General features: G+C 37.4%; 1 protein-coding gene across 4 annotated transcripts in view; it reads left to right on the top strand.

The window, feature by feature from the left end:
- Positions 1-18,875, top strand: part of DACH2 (dachshund family transcription factor 2) — a 304,580-nt gene that overhangs the window by 194,805 nt on the left and 90,900 nt on the right. For all 4 annotated transcript variants that reach the window (XM_040614672.1, XM_040614671.1, XM_040614670.1 and 1 more), the window contains exon 3: positions 8,252-8,383. In XM_040614672.1, the coding sequence (XP_040470606.1) occupies positions 8,252-8,383 (132 nt within the window). The remainder of the gene's footprint in view (positions 1-8,251; positions 8,384-18,875) is intronic.

Raw genomic sequence — 18,875 nt, 5'->3', positions numbered from 1 at the left:
TTTCTGGTTTAGTTTTTAGTTTTTCAGTCCTTATCTCAAAGAATTGTAATCTTTAGTCTGTGACAGCATTGGGAAAGCGTAAGCGGATAGTTTTAGAATTTGGATGATGATGAGCATTACTGTAACTTGTCTTATCCTTACTGACATCTGAGTCCTAATGCATGAATTTGTCACTCTTTTGATGTATGAAAATACTATTCAAGTATACCACGTAGTGTAAGAGTTTTCATTTATGCTGAAAATTTTCAATGACATGACTAAAATCGCATCAGATATGCACCGAAGAACATACAACTTATGTGTATAAAGTGATTGTAATCTTTTCAACAATAATTCAGTGGCCGATGCATCTGTCTCATGTATGCCTCTGACTTCTGAAACCTGCAGATCAAAAATGGGGTGGTCAGTCAATCAAATATGTAGAAGGCAGCAAAGGTCACGCTAGTGCAGCATACTAAAAGTATTATGTATTACAGTCTTGACAAATCATTCTTATGGCATAATTATAAAAAAGAGCAGAAAATGTCAAAAAATTAATCAAGTCTCATGAGACACGCTATAAGAATGAAGGCAAAAAATTAATGTAACCCTCTCAATGTTCTTTGTAGTTCTGATTTTTCTGTTTCCCTCCAATAAGGTAAGCTACAATTTTGTTTGACATGAGATACAAGCTACCTTTTTGGGTATGAAGTCATCTGTAAAATATGTATGTAGCTGGGTATTGCTATGCATCAGCTTGAACATGAGTGTTCATGCTGTCATAGATTTAAGCACAAATTTAGGATTAAAATTTCTATATACATTGAACTGAGCCCCTTGGGTTGAAATGAGAAATTTGACAGGTCTTTGGTCATTGTATCTTCATGTGGATCAAGGATATGAAATATCTCAGGTACAGAGACTCGATGGAAGATGTTCGTGTCTTTCAGATGGATATCGGGGACAACGAGATTAGGCTATACAAAACACAGAGGTTGTAGCTGGGTTGAGAAGCCTAAATAAGAGGCAGCCATGAAAGCATCTGGAGAGCAAACTCTCCACGTATTTTAAAGTGAACCCCTAGATAGATATTTAAGTATCAGGACATTTTTCTACTGTCTAAATAAGTGTGAAATTAGGATGAGAACCTGTTACTTCTGTGAATTATTCCATGGAGTGGCAGGAATGTTTTGATGTGTGAAGGTTTTTACCTTGTTTATGCTTATGTGAACTTTTGCATGAAATTATATGTTAGAATTAAAATGTGAGCTAGCACACAGTGTTAAGCAGAAATTACTAGGGGATTGCAAAATCAAGTCATAAGAAATTCAGAAACATTTGTGCAACCCTAATTCTGATCCCTTGAGTGTTTGTTGAAGCCTTTAAATTACATTACCACACAGTGGGGTTTTTTTCCCCAGCACAACTGCCTGGTTGATGATACAGAATCGATTGACCTGTGGAGGAAGGAAAGTTGTATGATGAAGAGAACTGTCTGTAGGTCTGTCCCTATTTAGCTGTTGCAGAAGTGGAAGAAGCTTGTAGGGAATATTCAGGGACACTGCAAAAGCAAAGGATAAAGTCTCTCAGGTAAAGACTGTGACAATTCATTGCAGAAGAGAGCTGACTGGAGCTTCTCTGTCAAAGATTAATTTCATACAACTGACAAATATGCATTAGATTTGTTGGGTTTTTTTTCCCCCTCGGTGAGGTTCTTTTGCCATAGTATAGTTTTCTTGGTGTTTTAAAGTGGTGGTATTTAAAAATTTTGGGCCACTCAAAATTTTTAACTGTTGTCTGAAATGTTTTGCAAAGGGTGATCTTCCGTAGTCTCTGAACTTTCATTAACAGAATGTGTTTAGAGAATTAGTAGTCTTTCTTTTTCACTTTGAAAAATATAGCAGTATAAGTACTGTATAAATACTTGAATTTTTTTTGTTCTAAAAATCCTTTTTTGCTGTTTGACATGCTTTCCTTTTGCAAAATGGGAGAGAAGAACATAATTCTAAAATATGGTTGTAATATCAGAACAACTGGCTGCAAGTATCAGAACAGATGAAAGAAACTCAACTGTTGTAATACATTTTTTGGCTATTGACTACATTTCAGCTTGGCACTGTCAAATGGATGTTGCATGGATTTCAGTCTGGGCTCCAAAGTGTCCTCCCAGGGCCTGGGGTGAATACTCACACAACTTAGCCCATGATAAAGCTTAGCGCTACAGCGCTTACGCTGAAATCCCATCCTCTGCCTGCAGTGGCCAATTACTCACTAAGTTCTTTCCTTACAGTCTCTCAAATGTTTCACGTTGATGGATTATTATGATCTATCTGAAATGGTAGCCAGGATACCTTTGAACAGCCACTGAAAATGTAACATGCACAAGAGCTAAAACTCTTCCCTGCAGTTTCTGGTTGAGTCAGTTTACAAAAATGGAAAAATTCTGCAATAGGTCTTATGTGTTTGGACTGGTCTCCAAACTGCTCTAACACTTAACTTATTTTAATGTTTTTATGCAATAATTTGATTTCACTGTCCTTTGTGTTAGTACCTGGGCTTTACCTACTTGTTTATCACTAAACAAGGATGATACATTTCAGCTACAGAGAAGCCTCCACCTTCTAATGTGAACGTGCGAAATAACGAGTAAATTCTTGCAGGAGTTCTGACAATGTAAAGTACATTATATGTGTTTACGTTTTTATTTATTTCCTTGTTGAAGAAAAAGGGAAAGAAAGCATATCCTTTTCAGTCTTCCAAGGCCTAATTTATTGGATGTTTCAGAATTGTTTTTGCTATTTGCAATATGGTATCTCATATTAACATTTCATACTACCAGATGTTTCATTATTCCTGTTTTAGCACATCATACTTGACCCATAGCAGCTTTGAATGCAAACAATAAACAAGCCGGTGCACAATGCTTGACTGTTAGACTGAAATAATATGGCAAGGCTAAACTGATTTTCATATTTCCTTTTGAATATTATTAATTGCAATGTGTTGACTGTTAATTTAATTAAATGTTTTGTTTCAATATAAGACCATTCTTCAGTTCACTGACTCACCGTTTCATTTAATTAATTGCAAACCTCAAGATTTGATTACTCATAGTTCTGCTTTAGTTAATTTACTTGTTCACAGTTTTGACAGAAAAGCTTTCAAACTAATATGAAGGAGGGGCACAGCCTAACTAATTAGGGAACCTTAGCTAGTGTACAAGATTAGCAAATACCTAGGGTCACCTTAAAATGCACAGAGTCCTTGTATTCACCATCAAAATCCAGTTTTCAGTGACTGGACATTAGTTAAACATGGGGGATTCAGCTGCATGCAAGACACCCTAGGTACCTCAGTGTGGGAATGTAGTTGAGTTTTCGTTTCTTACGTCTCTGAGAAGGCGTTTGCCAATGAGTAAGTTGTGATGTTTACACGACACAAGAGATGCTGTCCCCTTGGCACCTGGTGCTCAGGGGAGCAGGTGGGTTCAGCACTGCCCCGCGATGGGAGACTGTCCCTGAAGAGGGTACACTGTGAACGACCTTGGAGTTGTGATCTTTGGGCCATGCAGTAAAAATGGATTTTTGTTAAAATAATTCCAGAGATTTCACAGAGGAATAATCCTCAGAAGTCTTTTTGTGTGCATAGGGGGTATTTGAATAAACAATTAACCACAGATTTAAGAGGATGCAGACAAGGGATGGAGAAACCTCTCTGATCTTCACACCCTCTCGAGTACGACAGGTACCTTGGCTTTGGGAGCCAAGGACATGCTCAGTGGGTCCAGCCCTCACGGAAGCAGCCGGGCGTCACAGTACTTCAGATCTAGTCCATCTCCAGCACCCCACAAGCAGCGGACCTTCCCCAGAGCCACGTGGCATGCCACGTCGAGTAAGCTGAGCATTGTCTTAATTTGAATCAAAAACCTCAATTTGAAAACTGGTGCTTAGGTGTGTTTTAACTGTGGCTTAGAATGCAGTTGCAGAATTTTACTTAAGTGCAACCTGAGCATAAAATGTGCCAGTTTGTGTGTCCTTGAAGGGTTATTTCAGGGCTAAATTTGTGTGTGGCGCAGCAGAGTTATGCAGACTTGTCAAAGGGAGAGTACACAGTGTTCTGACAAAACTCAAATTACGGACTGAAGATTACTAATGGCAGTTGGTTGTTTTGCCATATGCACGATGCAGGTGTACCTAAGCATACACCATCACAATCTGTTATGCAATTGTAATCAAGATTCATATATAGAGAGCTGACCCAGAACATGGCTCCGAGAATTCTGCATTAGCGCTGATGTGTCTCTCTTAAAGATCCGAGCAGCTCTGCAAGGAGCTGCTGTCCTTCCACCAAGGCAACTGATGGCTTGTGGGCTGCTGTTAGCAGGACTAGCTCCGCTGGCCACATGGTTGCTAGCAGTTTTCAAAACAGATCCTTGCTACTGTGATGAGATGCATCCTTTTTTGTTGTTATTAGCGTTGTAAAGTTTGTACGTGTTTGATAATAAGCGATACATCGTGTATTTCCTGGGTGTTTAGTGATTGATCACAGCTGGCAGAAGGTAACTGAAGGAAGAGAAATTTAAAGTGTGAACGGAGAGAAAAAAACCAGAAGCTTTGAAGTATGTAATCCAGTCATGTCGGTTTTCCTAGTGGTCTTTTTTTTTTTTTTTTTTTTCTTTTTGTTTAGGTGAAAGTAGAGGGGTAGATGTATACGTTACACCAGTTTTCAAGTACATTTTTCAAAGTGAGGTACTCAAGTGAGATTCTGCTGCTGATAATGATTCATCCAAGAGGATGGAAATGATTCTTCAGTTCTTTGTAGATCTTTTGATAAGTCAGTTGAAGAATAGCCCTCTTGACTACTCAGCTAACTGGAGCTCAGTCAATTACAGAAAGGAGTTTTATTAATAGTTAAATTAAATAGTAGCTTCAGTAGCGTTAGCTGCAGCAGTAGCCTTAATTGAAGATTATGCCAGTGGGTGATTTGCTGGACTTTTTTTCCCATCATTTCAATCAGTAGCACACCCTTACCGCTGAAACCATTTGCTTTAGCCTCAACTTTATTAGCTTTCAGAAATGCCAAAGAATTAGTACACTGTTTTTAAAGTGCCTCATAACAGTCGGGTTGTGGAGCTTTTACTGCTATCACAATTCAAGTAAGAAATTATATAGACTGAGGAATAAGTGAATGAGAGTATAAAGGCTTTGTGCTGATACTGGACTTAGGGGTAGTATTGGCTATATCTCGTTCAGGTTTACGCCTGACTGCTCAGGATCTTCAGGCTGTAGTGCTTTCTGCATTAGGACTGTGCTTTACTCTTAAACTTTTAATGCTGAAGTAGAGTGACTTTGGTGTGGCAGATGGCACAGCATAGCTTTCTGATACATCACTGTTTTTTGGCTGTTGTCCTTATGGCAGCTGTGTCTGGTTAGGGAGCTCAAAAATGCCTGACAATAATTACCTTTAATTTCTGCAGGCGGCATCATGGTGATTTTGGGACTGTGTTTATTCTTTCTTGTTTATTCCTTGGTACACTTTCTGCCTTCGTTACTTCTGAAACAACTGTTCAGTAGAAGTTATTTTGGTTGGGTTTTTTTGTTTTTATACAGTGCCCTGAATAATTTTATCTTGTCTTTTCTCAGAACATTTTACTAAAGGTCTGAATTTAATTTGTTCTCTGTTTATCTCCTTAACAATAGTTTCTTTACCCTTTTGTATATTTAAACAAAGTAAAGTTTTATGACTTACAGTATCAGGAACCTGCATAATACTGACCCAGAGGAAAATACTTATCGGGATGTTGGTTCATCTATACATATTTGGGTACATACAAATGATAGGAAGTTATGATAAAAAGACACGTTCAGACTCCAGATTTTTTGTAACCTTTAAAATAAATGTGAATTCTCTGCAAATGGATTGAAAGTATAAAGTGAAGAGAGTAGGCTGTGAGTGGGTACAAGTTCTGAAAACGCCTCAGTGTGATGGCTGTACCTCAAAACTTGGAATTGGTTGTGGGATAAGGAGGAATAGTGCAGATGTGCAGGCAGGCAGGCAAATCACACGGTGCCTAGAAATCTTGAAAACAGTAAGTTTCTCAGAAGACTTGTGCTGATGCTTGCTTTTTGAACTTCGTGAAAATAATGTGAAATTCACTCAAAGAGCAATCCCACTTCCTTTCCCTAGGAAAAAAAGTGGAAAAGTTTATAGAGTGTTTTGTCTTCTCCAGAAAGTGTGTGAACAGTTTTATCATTTAACATGTATTCTTTGATGGATTAAGTGTTTGTGATATCAGCCAGACAGTTTGTAAAAACAGGAGTTTAAACATCTGGGGTTTTTAGCTGCTTGAGAAAAAACCTGTACATTTGCAAAAGAATTTTAAAGGACGTTAGACAAATAAAATATTTTTAAATAAAGAGCACTGTTACGGTATAGTGATCTTCTCTGTGAAATAAGGACTGCATTAAATGACCTAAAAGACAAGATTATTGATGATGTTTTCTGGACTTATTTTTATATATTTGTAATTAGTGTATATTAATAATGAAATCATATAGTTTTTCAACGATAAAACAAGTGCCTAATTAGTGTAGGTAATATTTGTTAGATGTGGTTTCAGTGCTTTGGGAATATAGGAGTGTGTAACTGCCATTTGGTTTTGTGATTGTTGAGGCTCCTAGATAAGACAGGAGGAGGAGGAGAAGGAGAACAGACGGTCTGGAGAGACGAGGCTGTCTTGTAACTTGTCATCTCCAGCTTACTGATATTAATCAGAAATACCTTTGCTGAAGTTAACAGAATTGCTGTGTCCTTCTCTGATAATACATGTCCCTCCTCTATGCAGTTGGAGTCTATGGGTTGCTTGCTTACTTAAGTTATATTAAAATAATGAGAACTTTTGTGAAGCCTCATAACATAGGAGCAGCAGAGCTAATCTAAATGTCAAATTCATAGCAGCTTTTAAAAGAAAGTATTTTAATTTATGGATGTGTGGCAGTATAGGATGTGAAAATTATTAGTTCACTTTAATCAGCATTTAATCTCTCAGTAAACAGTACTTTCCAGAAACAGCAGATTATTTAATTCTGTTTTGATGTACGATATCTTTGTGGGTTGATACAGCATGCAGCACCAACAAAAAATTATGGGGTTTTTGGTAAACGCAATTCAGTGATTTTGTGGAAATATGCACAGTCAATTACAAGATAGCTGATAATGAAGCGTTTAGCTTGCTATTTAGCAAATGAAAAAAGCAAGTCATACTATAATGGAAGACGGTAAACCCATTTAAACCATAACTGAATGAATAAACAATTTATACCTGTAGTGATCTTTTTGGTTACATGGCCTTATCCCCTGTGTTTTCCTGCAAGATAGATGAGCTGCAGATAAGATATTTTCGGTCACATCTTGCCCAGAGTAAAAGTAATTTGATACTGTCTGAAAGAAAATCTGATCTCTTACTTACTGGCCAAGTCAAGATGGTAACACTGCAAAAGCTTACTCTTGCAAAAAAAAATACTGGGAATGTAAATAATAAGAAAGTTATGGTAATGATGGTAACCTGTAGCCTGACACTACTCTGCTTCTCTTCTTTTACTATTGGAATTTAATCGGTGCTAGTCACTTGAAAATGTTCTACCACTAACAGCCCCTTAATTCTGTAAATTTGTGCTCGTCTTAATGGTCTCTTAAAGGTGGGATTGAGTTTGTGATTACCTGTATTGTACTTCTCTGACATTTCCAATGGAATATTTTCCAGTAGCAATAATGTTAATCCAAACCAACAGACTTCAGAAAAAGACAAAATAATATTTGGATATGTAATTTAGTATACAGCATTGATTGTTCCATGTTAATTGGGTTTGCACTGTTGTAATTAAGAAATACTGTATTTTACTAGTGTACTTGGAAATCTTGTAGCGGCTAAATAAGTCAACCAGAAAGTGATCAAAGTGACAAAGTGATCAAAGTGGCAGGAAACTATATTTAAAAGTATAATCAAAAGGGATGCCATTAAATAAATATTTCTTTATGCTACATGTGTAAAAAAAAAAAAAGGAAAGAATTAAAAATACAGAACCCTTACAATGGTGTACTGAAATAACTCAACTTTAAAATAGTGTTCAGAATAACATTGCATAATTGGATGATGAATGGGTATTGAATTTACGTGACTTATTCTCACTGAAAAGAATTTTCTTGTTCATATTTTTCAGTGCTGGATTGTACAGTATGATATTGCATTTAATTAATTTAATTTTTTTCCCAGGTCTGACAGCGGCTGCCATGGCAGAGGCTATGAAGTTACAGAAAATGAAGCTTATGGCAATGAATAGCCTTCATGGAAGTGGAAGTCAAAATGGAACAGAATCAGAAAATGAAGAACTCAATTCTAATGCAGGTAAAGTAATGCTGTGCGTGTGAGCCATAGGGAAGCTCTTAGCACACCTGCTTTTGTGCGTGGGAAACAACATCTCTTTGAAGTTCTTGTGCTCTTTTTTTTGGTAAGCTTTGCTCTGCCAAAGTCAAATCAAAATTACTCACCCATTTCTCCAGTATTCTTCCAGTTTTCCTCCCAGCAGACATCTTCATAAATTTTTTGAAAACTATTGGTGAAGGGTTGTTTTCATTATGTTAGAATACAGACATTTTGAACTGCTCCTTAAATATAATTGTAGTAACAAAAGACTTCTCTATTGGCAATAATACAGTGAGTCTACAGTTTTCCTGTAAATGATGGAAAGTTTCCAAAATGTAAGGTTGTTGGAACTCATTGAGTTCCACAGTTCAGTGGAGAAGGGTAAAGTAGGAAATGGTAAATCACCAACTTTCTGGTTTTTCTGTGTTTTGTTCTTTCCTTGAATGGATATTTACAAACCACAGCTATGAAGGAAACTCATGATGAACATTCGTTATGGCCTGCTTGGCTGGAATGACCTCGGGTAGAACGCACTGACACTGAACACGGTCAGTCTATAGTACTATAAACATTAGCGTAAACTTGAACTAAGCTCCCTGAGTCCCAGTGCTGTGGGTTCAAAGTTCAAGTCAGAAATGGATCCTTTGAAGAGGGCATCTTCTTTGTTCATTGTAATGTCCTTTCCAGGTCAATAGAAAAGGTTATCGCTTTGGTAGTGTAGAGAACCTAGAATAAGAGAGATCTGTTTTGACTCAGAAAGCTGCTAGATACCTATTACAACAAGGGCGGTTTCACTTGGACTCACTTTTTTTGACACAAACAAGCCTACAATACACTCTTACCATTTTGGAAACTTAAGCATCCTTTGTTTTCATTATCAATTCAAGAACAGAGGCATTGTCTCATCCCTCATTGCAATCAGATCTCCCATCAGCATTCACACGTCTGAAGTCACACATGCGTCTCTAAAGATGAAGCCGCTCTAACAGTTTGCTTGCTTGGCTGGTGTATAGTGTATATGCATTGTACCATCAAAATGGTAATTTATTAGACCAATAAAGTAGCAGCTGGGAGGTCTTAGACTCATTTTCTAAAGGAATAACTTTGAATTCATGACAAATTATGCACAAAGCAGTCTTTCCAATAGTGGTATTGCCTTTTGCTAATTTTGTGTACTCATCTGTATTGAAGAAATCTGGCTTCTAATTCATGCATTAAACCCTTACCCAGCTTTCTATTATGTAGGTTATGTATTTTGTATTCACCCCTCAGACCCTAATCAATTAGTGCATATTGAATTCAGAAAAAAAGCACTGAAAAAGCATATTTAGTTTCTGTAATTCTTATACACTCTATATAGTCCAAAATGAATTCTGAAGTTTCACTGAATGCTAAGAAATATGACTGAAGGTAGAATTCCTGCAGAAAAGCAAAGAAGCTTCATATGGGAAAGATGCAGAGTTAGTATTAAGAGTTTTTAAAAGCTGCTGTACAAAAGCTTGCTAATTTTAATGTTCATGGGGATTGTGTGTCACCTGCTACGGCAGAATTTGTGTACTTCGTATGGCGAGAATCTACAGTACATTAGTACTGTTATTTTAGCTACCTTGTTGACAAGTTTTATAGGGAACTATCATACCAAGCCTTTTGAAAGTATGTCAAGAGTATGCATATTAAATCAAAGTTCTCAGTGGTTTAACAATTCAGTGAGTTCTGTAACAGACTCAATACCAATTTAAATATTTGGAAAAATTCCCACTGACTTTAGCTGAAGTTTCAGTGAGGCTCAAGTATAAGGATATGGTATCAGTTATATAAAGATCTTTTCTCAATTCTTTCCCTTTTTCATTGCTTAATTCAGTAAAATTGCCAAGAGCAAATTTGCTGGATCGAGTGCCGATGTTGATTACAGACAGAGAAGTAAGTCCTTAACAAAAAGAACTAATTGTATTAAAAATAAGAATTTCCCCTCTTTATAGTATCTGCAATGCCAACATTAGGATCATTTATGTAAAGCCTGGCTTCTCTCTTTATTGAAGGATCTTTTTTTTAAAGGTTTACATTAAGCAGGTACAGCAGGATGTGTCAAGGAAAACAAAAATTAAAAGAATATAAAAACTTAACTATACATTTCACTATAAAAAATAACAGAGGAATTGTTAAACATTCACGACAGAAAACTCCTTGGTGACTGAGGTGGGGCACTAAGAGAGTAGGCATTTTGTTTAGAAGTTGATAAACATTTTCTAACTTTGATTCACTGTGAAGAGAACACCATGATAATTCTGTGTACATGAAACCTTTACCGTTTGTTTTGCTCTAGACTCTTTACAGTTTAAATGACTATTAAAAACAAAATGGGGATGCGAAATGAGAAGGAAAATGGAATTTTGAAATTTTTTTTACTAAGAAGAGGTAAAAAGGAACAGAGCAAAAGAGTCAGAAGCCTCATAAGTGAGAACAACATTTTATTTTAGGAGAGAGACCTACAGTTTCTTTGATTTGAGGTTGTGTTTAATAGCTTCTGTAATGGCTGCAACATGACTCTGCATCTAGATTTCAGCATGAATAACAACCTGTTCGTGTTTCATTTAGCTCCAAATGAGAAATTCTGTCTTTTATTGTTTTAGGAAATTAGTCTGTGTACTATTGCTCCTGGAACTTTATAATTAATCACTAAAGGTTATGGCTGTGGAGAGTTTGTGGGAAATAGATGTCTGAATGATTATAATTGTAGCTGTCAAATCAGAAATATAGCTATACAGAGCAGAGGACCTTTTGCTTCCTTTTACTTTTTTTTTCTTTTTACTGTAACAAAGACTTGAAGGGTTGCAGTTTTGCTTAAAAAAACCCCAACAAACACCTATAGAGTTTGGGCTTTTACCTCAGTGTTACACATTAACTTCCTTTGGCAAGCGTAAGATACCACACCACTACATATTTCACATTAGGATGTGTGCTTTCCGCCTCATTCCGTAGTCTGTTAGATGAGTGGAGTAGTCTCTTGCTGTTGTTTGCTTTGAGTTAAAAATGTAATTGGTTGGTATTAAGTCCTGAAACTTTATTGCCAGATTTTTTGGAAATGTGTCATTATACACAAGCCATTAGTATAATACAAAAGTGGTGAGGTTGTTTTGTCATATTCATTTCAGTCTCCATCTGTGTCTGTTGAAGTCATTATGAAATAATTTTGGATTTGCTTCTTTAGTAATGCCTAGAATGTCACTTCTGTAGTTTCTTTCTCTGTGTGTGCACCTTTGATGATGGATTTTTTTCAAGAATTTCTGTATCTGAAGCCAGAGTTCATACTATCAATTTAAAATCTGATCTCTAACTCTCAGGATCACTAACAGTATTTCCTCAGATACTATATTATCCTCTAGGAAATTACACGTGTGGAATTGAATCTTACAGGTGTGTCTAAGGAAGTGGGGAGTAAACGTGCCACTTCTTTTCCTGCTTCTGGTCCATCCAGTATGCTTTTGCTGCCAGGTCCTACCTCCCTCCTTCTTGTGATACTACTATAATCTCAGTAATGGTGGAGTTTAGTACTGGAATATTCTAAATAATTTTTAAAAAAATGATGCAAGAGACAACAGTGAAACTGTGGAGAGAAAAAAAAGAAAAATACCACCACCCCCCAAAATTTGCACATATTTTTTAATTGAAGTAATGCATTAGTTCACAGTGCTGTGAAGAATGTTGTTATACATTTGAACATTAATGCCCTCCTTCCACTCCCTCTGCAGAAGAGAAAGAAATTTTTTTGCACCTTCCTACTCATCATATGAAGTGTTGAATATGCCTTCTCAGGCAGTTGAAAAATCTCCAGTTTAATCTGGCACTATAGGATCTCTGGCCCCACATTCCAGCTGATCTGTGCTAGCTGTTCCTTGTGGCCTAGTGTCTTGTCCCCATCTTCTTGCAGGATCTGGGAAAGAAGGTTGAATCCAGAGAACCGTGTAGTTGGAGACATAGGTGTCTGGAAGTGGGAGAAAGTAATCCCTCTGAAATCTCAAATTCCCAGTGGCCATAAGTCTTTCGTAATCCTCGTCCTCCGTTTTGGCTGCTGGATGCGGGTCCCTGGTGATGAGGCGGTTTGTTGATGGCAGGCAGTGCACACGCCTGAGGGCTGCCTTGGGGCGGGAGGGTGGCCATGGCTAAGGCAAGTCATGCTGCAAAACATGACTGGTAATACGTGCCAGGAGTGATGTGGCCCTTCGTATTCCACGTTGGAAAATGAGTAAGATCAAGAGTTTGAAGCTGGCAGCTGAAGCCAGGTATGCCGGGTGTGTGTGCAGATCTCTCAAAGCCCAGCCACGTCATCAATTTTGCTGTTCTGTAGAAGTAAGACAAACCAAACCAAACCTCTCTTTTTTTGTGTGTTTATAAACACAAAAATGTTTATAAAGATCTTCTGTTTCATCATCATGCAATACTAGAATTAGGTGTAGTAGATTCTGGAAATTAGCATGTAATTGCCTAGGGAAAATTGAAACTTATTTGAAATCAGAGCTTTTTTTTTTTCTTAATAACATGGCAGCAGGTAGTTTGTACAAGTGCTAGAACTGGAACACGAAGGATAGATTGCGAAATACAGTATTGGTGATATTACCTGAACATCCTTTAAGCTGCATAAGCAAAGAAGGATCAGTGCATGGCAATCCGTGACAGTACCTGTTTGTACAAAACCTCAGTGCAAAGAATAAAGCAGTTATTTCCTTCTGTTGGCTTTTGGAGTTAGCATGCATGATTTAATAAATGTGTTTTGCTTTCCCAAGAGAGATATCAAACAGTACTAAGTGTTTCAGTGGTATTTCCTTAGGAAGTCAAAATGTTATTCTGTATGTAGAGTCTTGTTGCTTAATTTCCAGACAAGGAGCTAAGTTAGGCAGAAAAGAAAGGAAAAACACCCTAGCTTTTGGCATATGAGGATCAGAGAAAAAGCTCTTCATAGGGAAAAAAAGAAAGTGTTATCTTTTTATCCTTTTTCCCCTTCAGTACCTGCCATGCAGTTTTCTCACAAATGCAAACATCCTTCACAATCTGTTTAAAAAACCACAAATACATCACTCAGAGGAATATTTAAGGAACCATCAGGAGGGAAAAAACTCATTGGTTTAATGGAATGCTGTCAAGGAAAATCAGCATCACAAACGACACAGGGGCAGAATTGATACTTTTGCACTGACATGTTAAAAGAAAATCCCATGCATTATTTAGAAAACCCAGAAATCTGTCAGCTGTATGATTGCCGAGTTAGCAGAAGCAGGAGGATGCTGCTCAAGTTGAAAAGAAATGCGTAGGCACAGATCCATATTGTAACCTTTCATGTTCTCCACCCACCATGAATACCCAGCTATTACACGGTCAGCATTTTTTAGTTTTTCTCTTTTAAAATTTTCAAGTGCTTGAAAAGTCAAAAGAGGTAGGTCTTTTATTCTAAAAAGCAGGATGCCAAGGCTGTTATTTTATTGTAAGAGTAAAAAAATGACAAGACCAGTGAACAGATTTTTTTAATCCTTGAGTGCAGTGCAGACTTCATAAAGTCATTTTTCCTGTTGTTAAACCAAGTATTTTTGTGTTAAGTGAGCAGAGAGTTATTGTTTCAAAGATGATAATTTTATTTAAAGAACACAAAACATTCATGCCATTTTAAAAATATAACCAGTCAAAACTACTATTAATATTTTTAGAATCAATTGAAAAGTTAGTGAAGTATACATTTAATTTTCTTTAACTGTCCTTTTGCCAGGAGGAATATATACAGTCTTGAAGTAGGAGAGAATTTGATATGTTTTGCTTTTTGTGCCATCTCATCCAAAAACTCAGCTTGTTTGACTCCAGCCCTCGCAGGTATATGAAAACCTGTCATCCTAAAACCTGAGATAGCTCTTTCTTTAGATATGTACCTGTGTTGGCCGTGGTGAGTGTGGAGGTGCTTGCTTCTCCTGCTGGAAGTCGAGAATAGCACATAGAGGCTGAACGGACCTCCCTGTCGGCCGGGTGCTGAAATGCCCATCGAACACAAATGTGTTGAGCACTGGGATAAGCAGGACAGACAGGAAAGAGGATGACAGTTTTGAGGTGCTTTTTTTCCCTCAGGCATGCAGATGATATTGTACTGTGGGTATGGCTCATGGTGTAACACGTATTGCACAGCCGGTGGGACCGGGCTGGGCAAGTGATGGTCAGTGTCATGCAGAGGCACAGCCGAAAAGATCTGGAGATCAGAAATGAGTCCAGAGCACTCACAGCTCCTGTTCAGCCCATCAGTCTGGGATGGGTGTCTCTGGGGGAGATTGGGTTTTGCAGTAGGACTGGGCCGTGTTACAGCGTGTGTCTGAGAAAAAGAAAATAATAATTTCTGAAGCAATGAGACATTGGTTCTGCAGGGGGGGAGCGGCATGCTGAAGTCTGACGTACAAGTGAGGCTCCTCTGGGCAATGCGGGCATGTATGGCCCACAGGTGACTGCAGCGAGGACAAGCTCTGCATAAGAGTGTTCATCCCAAGACTGTAATACTTGGAAGAATGTTCGCGTAGTGATGAAGCGCAGCAGCTTTCAGCATGTGCTTCTGTACGTAGGTTTGGAGGTGTGGTTTCCTGGAAATGTCCTGAACTCACTTGCAGGGGATATCTAACTAATGGGAAGCTTTCTTTTTCAGTGAAGATGGAGTGAAGGGACTAAAACATTTACCTAACACTGAGGCTTTAAAAAGCTTACCCATTGCTGCTTGTCAGAAAATGTCCATGGTTGCTGAATGATCCAGAGCCATGAATTCCTTGCAGGTAATGTGAGTGAGGCTTTCCTGGAGTCAGCGACTGGTCGTTCTGGAGGAAGATGTTGATGTACTGTTTTCTTTTTTAAGATACGGTTCCTCAGACATTAGCCAGGAGGTGATAAGCTGGTTGGCAGGTTTGGTTGTACCTTGTTTGTATTCTGCTGTGTTCCCTTCTGTTTCTCCCTGACGGTGATGGCTTCCACGGGCCCTCTCAGTTATCCCAAGAACCCCGGCTCTGTGTGTGAAGCTGGGAAACAAGAAGCACGTGTATCTACTGATTGGCAAATCGGGGGGGTCTTGGAGAGCGAATACCTGTGTTACCCCACCATTGGGCAGGGTTTAATACCAAGAATTTTAAGATGCTTTAGCGAACCACAGATTCAGTGGAGGGCAAAATGGAATTTGTTTCTCATCTGCAAACTATTTTAAGGTCCCATTTCAGATAGATTCTTAAGCATTTACCTATTGAATGCATGTGAGTCTTTAACTGTCTTTTTAAAAAGCATTCTTACTCATTTAAATATGAACAAAAATATTTCATCGTAAATACATGCGATTCACACACAAATGTTGATTCGTCAGCTAATACTTACATGTTTGGATTGACTGACACCCGACTGAGAAATATGAAGTAGCTCTGGCTGTAGGTTTAAAACTAATATCGGAAATACAACTTCAGACGACTTCTGAAAATGAAATTCTCTGTGCTTTTCTCTAACTCTGAGGCATTATTTTCTTTGAGAGGAATTAATCTTTCAGATTTTTGATGCTTATCTTCCACATGATGAAAATTAATTGATGTTTGTATAACATCATAAGCTAATATAAACTGTTTTAAAGATAAGCAAATTTAGTTATTATCTTACATAGACCTCTTTCTAGAAAAGTTATTAAGCTCTGGTTTGTGTGCGTGCTTTTTGAGTGGGTAATTCTCAAGAGTGTATTTTTAATGGATTCATGACAATTAGATGCTGGTAATTGTTTATGAATGGAAAATATATATACTTGTAAGTTTATATTTCAACAGTTAAACATATCACACAATCTGCTTCCTCAGCATATTTTGGCTGTTATCTTATCTGAAGTCAAAGAACTGCTGTTCCTTTTTTCCAGAGCATAAAGTACATTTTTTTTTTCATAAAGACAGAATTCCCTACAATGATTTCTAACTTTTGCTGGAACAAATTTAATACAGAAAATCAAGATTCATATCTATTAAAAACAACAACTTGCTAACACCAAATAAAATGCCTCCGGGTGCACACAGTGTAATCATAAACAACCTCTCTTAGATTCTTGCCATATCTACTATCAGAACTAAGTGCAGCAAAAGATAAACTAATGACAAAATGCAAATGGTATGGCTAAACTGCATAGAATTGAGAGCTTTCACATGTCTGTCACCTTTCAGATCCATTACAAATTTATAGTCTTAGAGTGCAGAGGTCTAAATCTTCAAAGCTTGAAAAACAGAGGTGCAGCATGAACTAATCTTCATTTTTTCCCCTATCTTCTTACAGCAGCACTAATGGAAATGTATTTTGTTTAATGACTCTGAAATCCTGTTTGTAATTAGATGTGGGAATTGGTCTTACTTTGTAACAGATGATACTGGAATAATAATATGAGAGATGCTACGCTGAGACCACTATCCTCCTAAATCTATATCATTTTTCATTTTATTGACAGGAAATGTGTTCCTGGAACAAAGAGATTGATTTTAAAGACTAAAAAAAAATGTCTAGGAAAAACTCAACTGAAAACATTTTAGCATTACTTTAAGAGTATCGCAAGAGTACATTAACCTTTTAACTTTATTTTTAATTTTAGTAAACAGTCTTCTTGTAATTGTTGCTTTGTCACTGATATGATCTTTGAATTAATGCAACAAAAGGTAGAGAACTTTAATTAATGACAGGGTGCATACAATTAAAATGCATATCATATTTCAGAAGGATTATTCAAAATAATTAATTTTGTCTGTTAAAACACTTCTACAGTCGTAAATGAAGTAATTAGGAGTGGTGGGCACAGAACACGTGAGTGCAGGCTGAGTTCATACAGTCCCTTCAAAGTATGTTGTCTTCACTAGGTCTTGATGTCGTAAATCATTTTGGCCACTGTAGAGCCAAGGCTACATTTTTTCCTTGCTTATAATTTTCACATTTGTTAGTAGCAGCAGATATTTGTGGTCAATATCAACCTGCTGAAGGAAAGCAGGTAGCTCAGAAGTGTCCCTCATTAAGATGAGGTCTTGTGTTTCCCTGCAAGGCAGAGGAACTGCTGTGGCACTGTAGAGAGCAATAGTTACCAGAAATCTACCAAATTTAGGACACTCTGCATAAACTTTTATTAAGACCAGTTGGTTCACTGCATTTTAAAGGAAAAATTATTCCAATTCAGGTATTTTAGTGGACTTCTGTGACTGCCGAAGGACATGACGTGAAGAGTACTGTTGTGCCCTTTAGGCAGCAGAGCTGCTCACTGCAGGCAGGCGTAGGGTGAGACAGCATCCCCAGACATCTCTGCCTTTCTGGTCTTGATGCTTAGTGGGAAAGGGAAGGAAAAAGAAAAGTGCGGTCCTGATCTACCTCTCTGAAATGCATTTTGTGTTTCATGTTAAACCATGGTTGGATAAAAGCAAAAGCGATCCTGGGAGCATGAGCTATCAACTGGGGATCAGATGAACTCTGGTAATTAGGGATGCCAAAAATGCTAAGAGGTACACCTAGTGATTTGCAGATTTTCCACAGTGCTACCAAAGAACAAGAATACCGAAGTACCATGTGTCAAATACATAATTTTTTCTTTTTTTCTTTTTTTTTTTGGAGGTCCTTGTATGTACGCTGTTTCAAAAAAACCTTGTCTACCTATCATCATGTTGCAGAAAATAAAAAACCCCAACCATCTTAACCAATGTTGTTTAATTTCCCATTTAAATATATAAGGATGTAAGGAATCCAGAACGTAAAGAATTCCAGTATGTTAGGAAAAGCAAGTATTTTAATACTGATGAGTCAACTTGAATCTCACATTAAGGATATTTTAACAATAAAAAAGTACTTAATATTTTAATTACATTATAAAGTTTGAAACATTCTTGTTCTTGTTAAAGCTTATATAAGTTAGGATGAAAACTGGCTTATTACCTTTGATACGGGCCACATGCTGAGAGTCCCCCAAAGGATGTCATTGATAGTGATACAGCTGCCAACAGCAGGAGTCTCATGAATTATGATTTTAATCAGATTTTTTAAAAACGTCCCCTAACGTACAGTTAATTTGTTTGAGGTAAGAAATGTTTGTGGTGTGATCATTTGGAATATTTTCTCACTCGAAAGAGTAGCATTAATCCAAAAAGACCCGCATTTTAATAGTGTGGGGTTTTAGTTAAGGATTCAGTACTAGATTTTTGCAGAGTGCCCTGAACTGACATTTTTGCAGCTGAGATTTGGTAGCAGTTTTACTTGCAACAGTTGGTGCTGTTTAAATGTCTAGCTGATTTGTGAATTTGATGAGACAGAAGTCACTGTGGTCTCAAGTGACTCTGCCTTTGCTTGCACCCACAAAGTAAGAGGCATCCCTCTGTTCTGGAGTAGGGACTGTATGGGTAAACAGGGCATACACAGATCAGAACCTTACTGCTTTTTATAGAATACCTTGACTATCTTGAATATTTATATTCAGGGT

Source organism: Falco naumanni, chromosome 14, assembly GCF_017639655.2.
Source record: "Falco naumanni isolate bFalNau1 chromosome 14, bFalNau1.pat, whole genome shotgun sequence".
NCBI classification, from domain to species: Eukaryota; Metazoa; Chordata; class Aves; order Falconiformes; family Falconidae; genus Falco; species Falco naumanni.
This window is presented reverse-complemented; position numbering and strand designations above follow the sequence as displayed.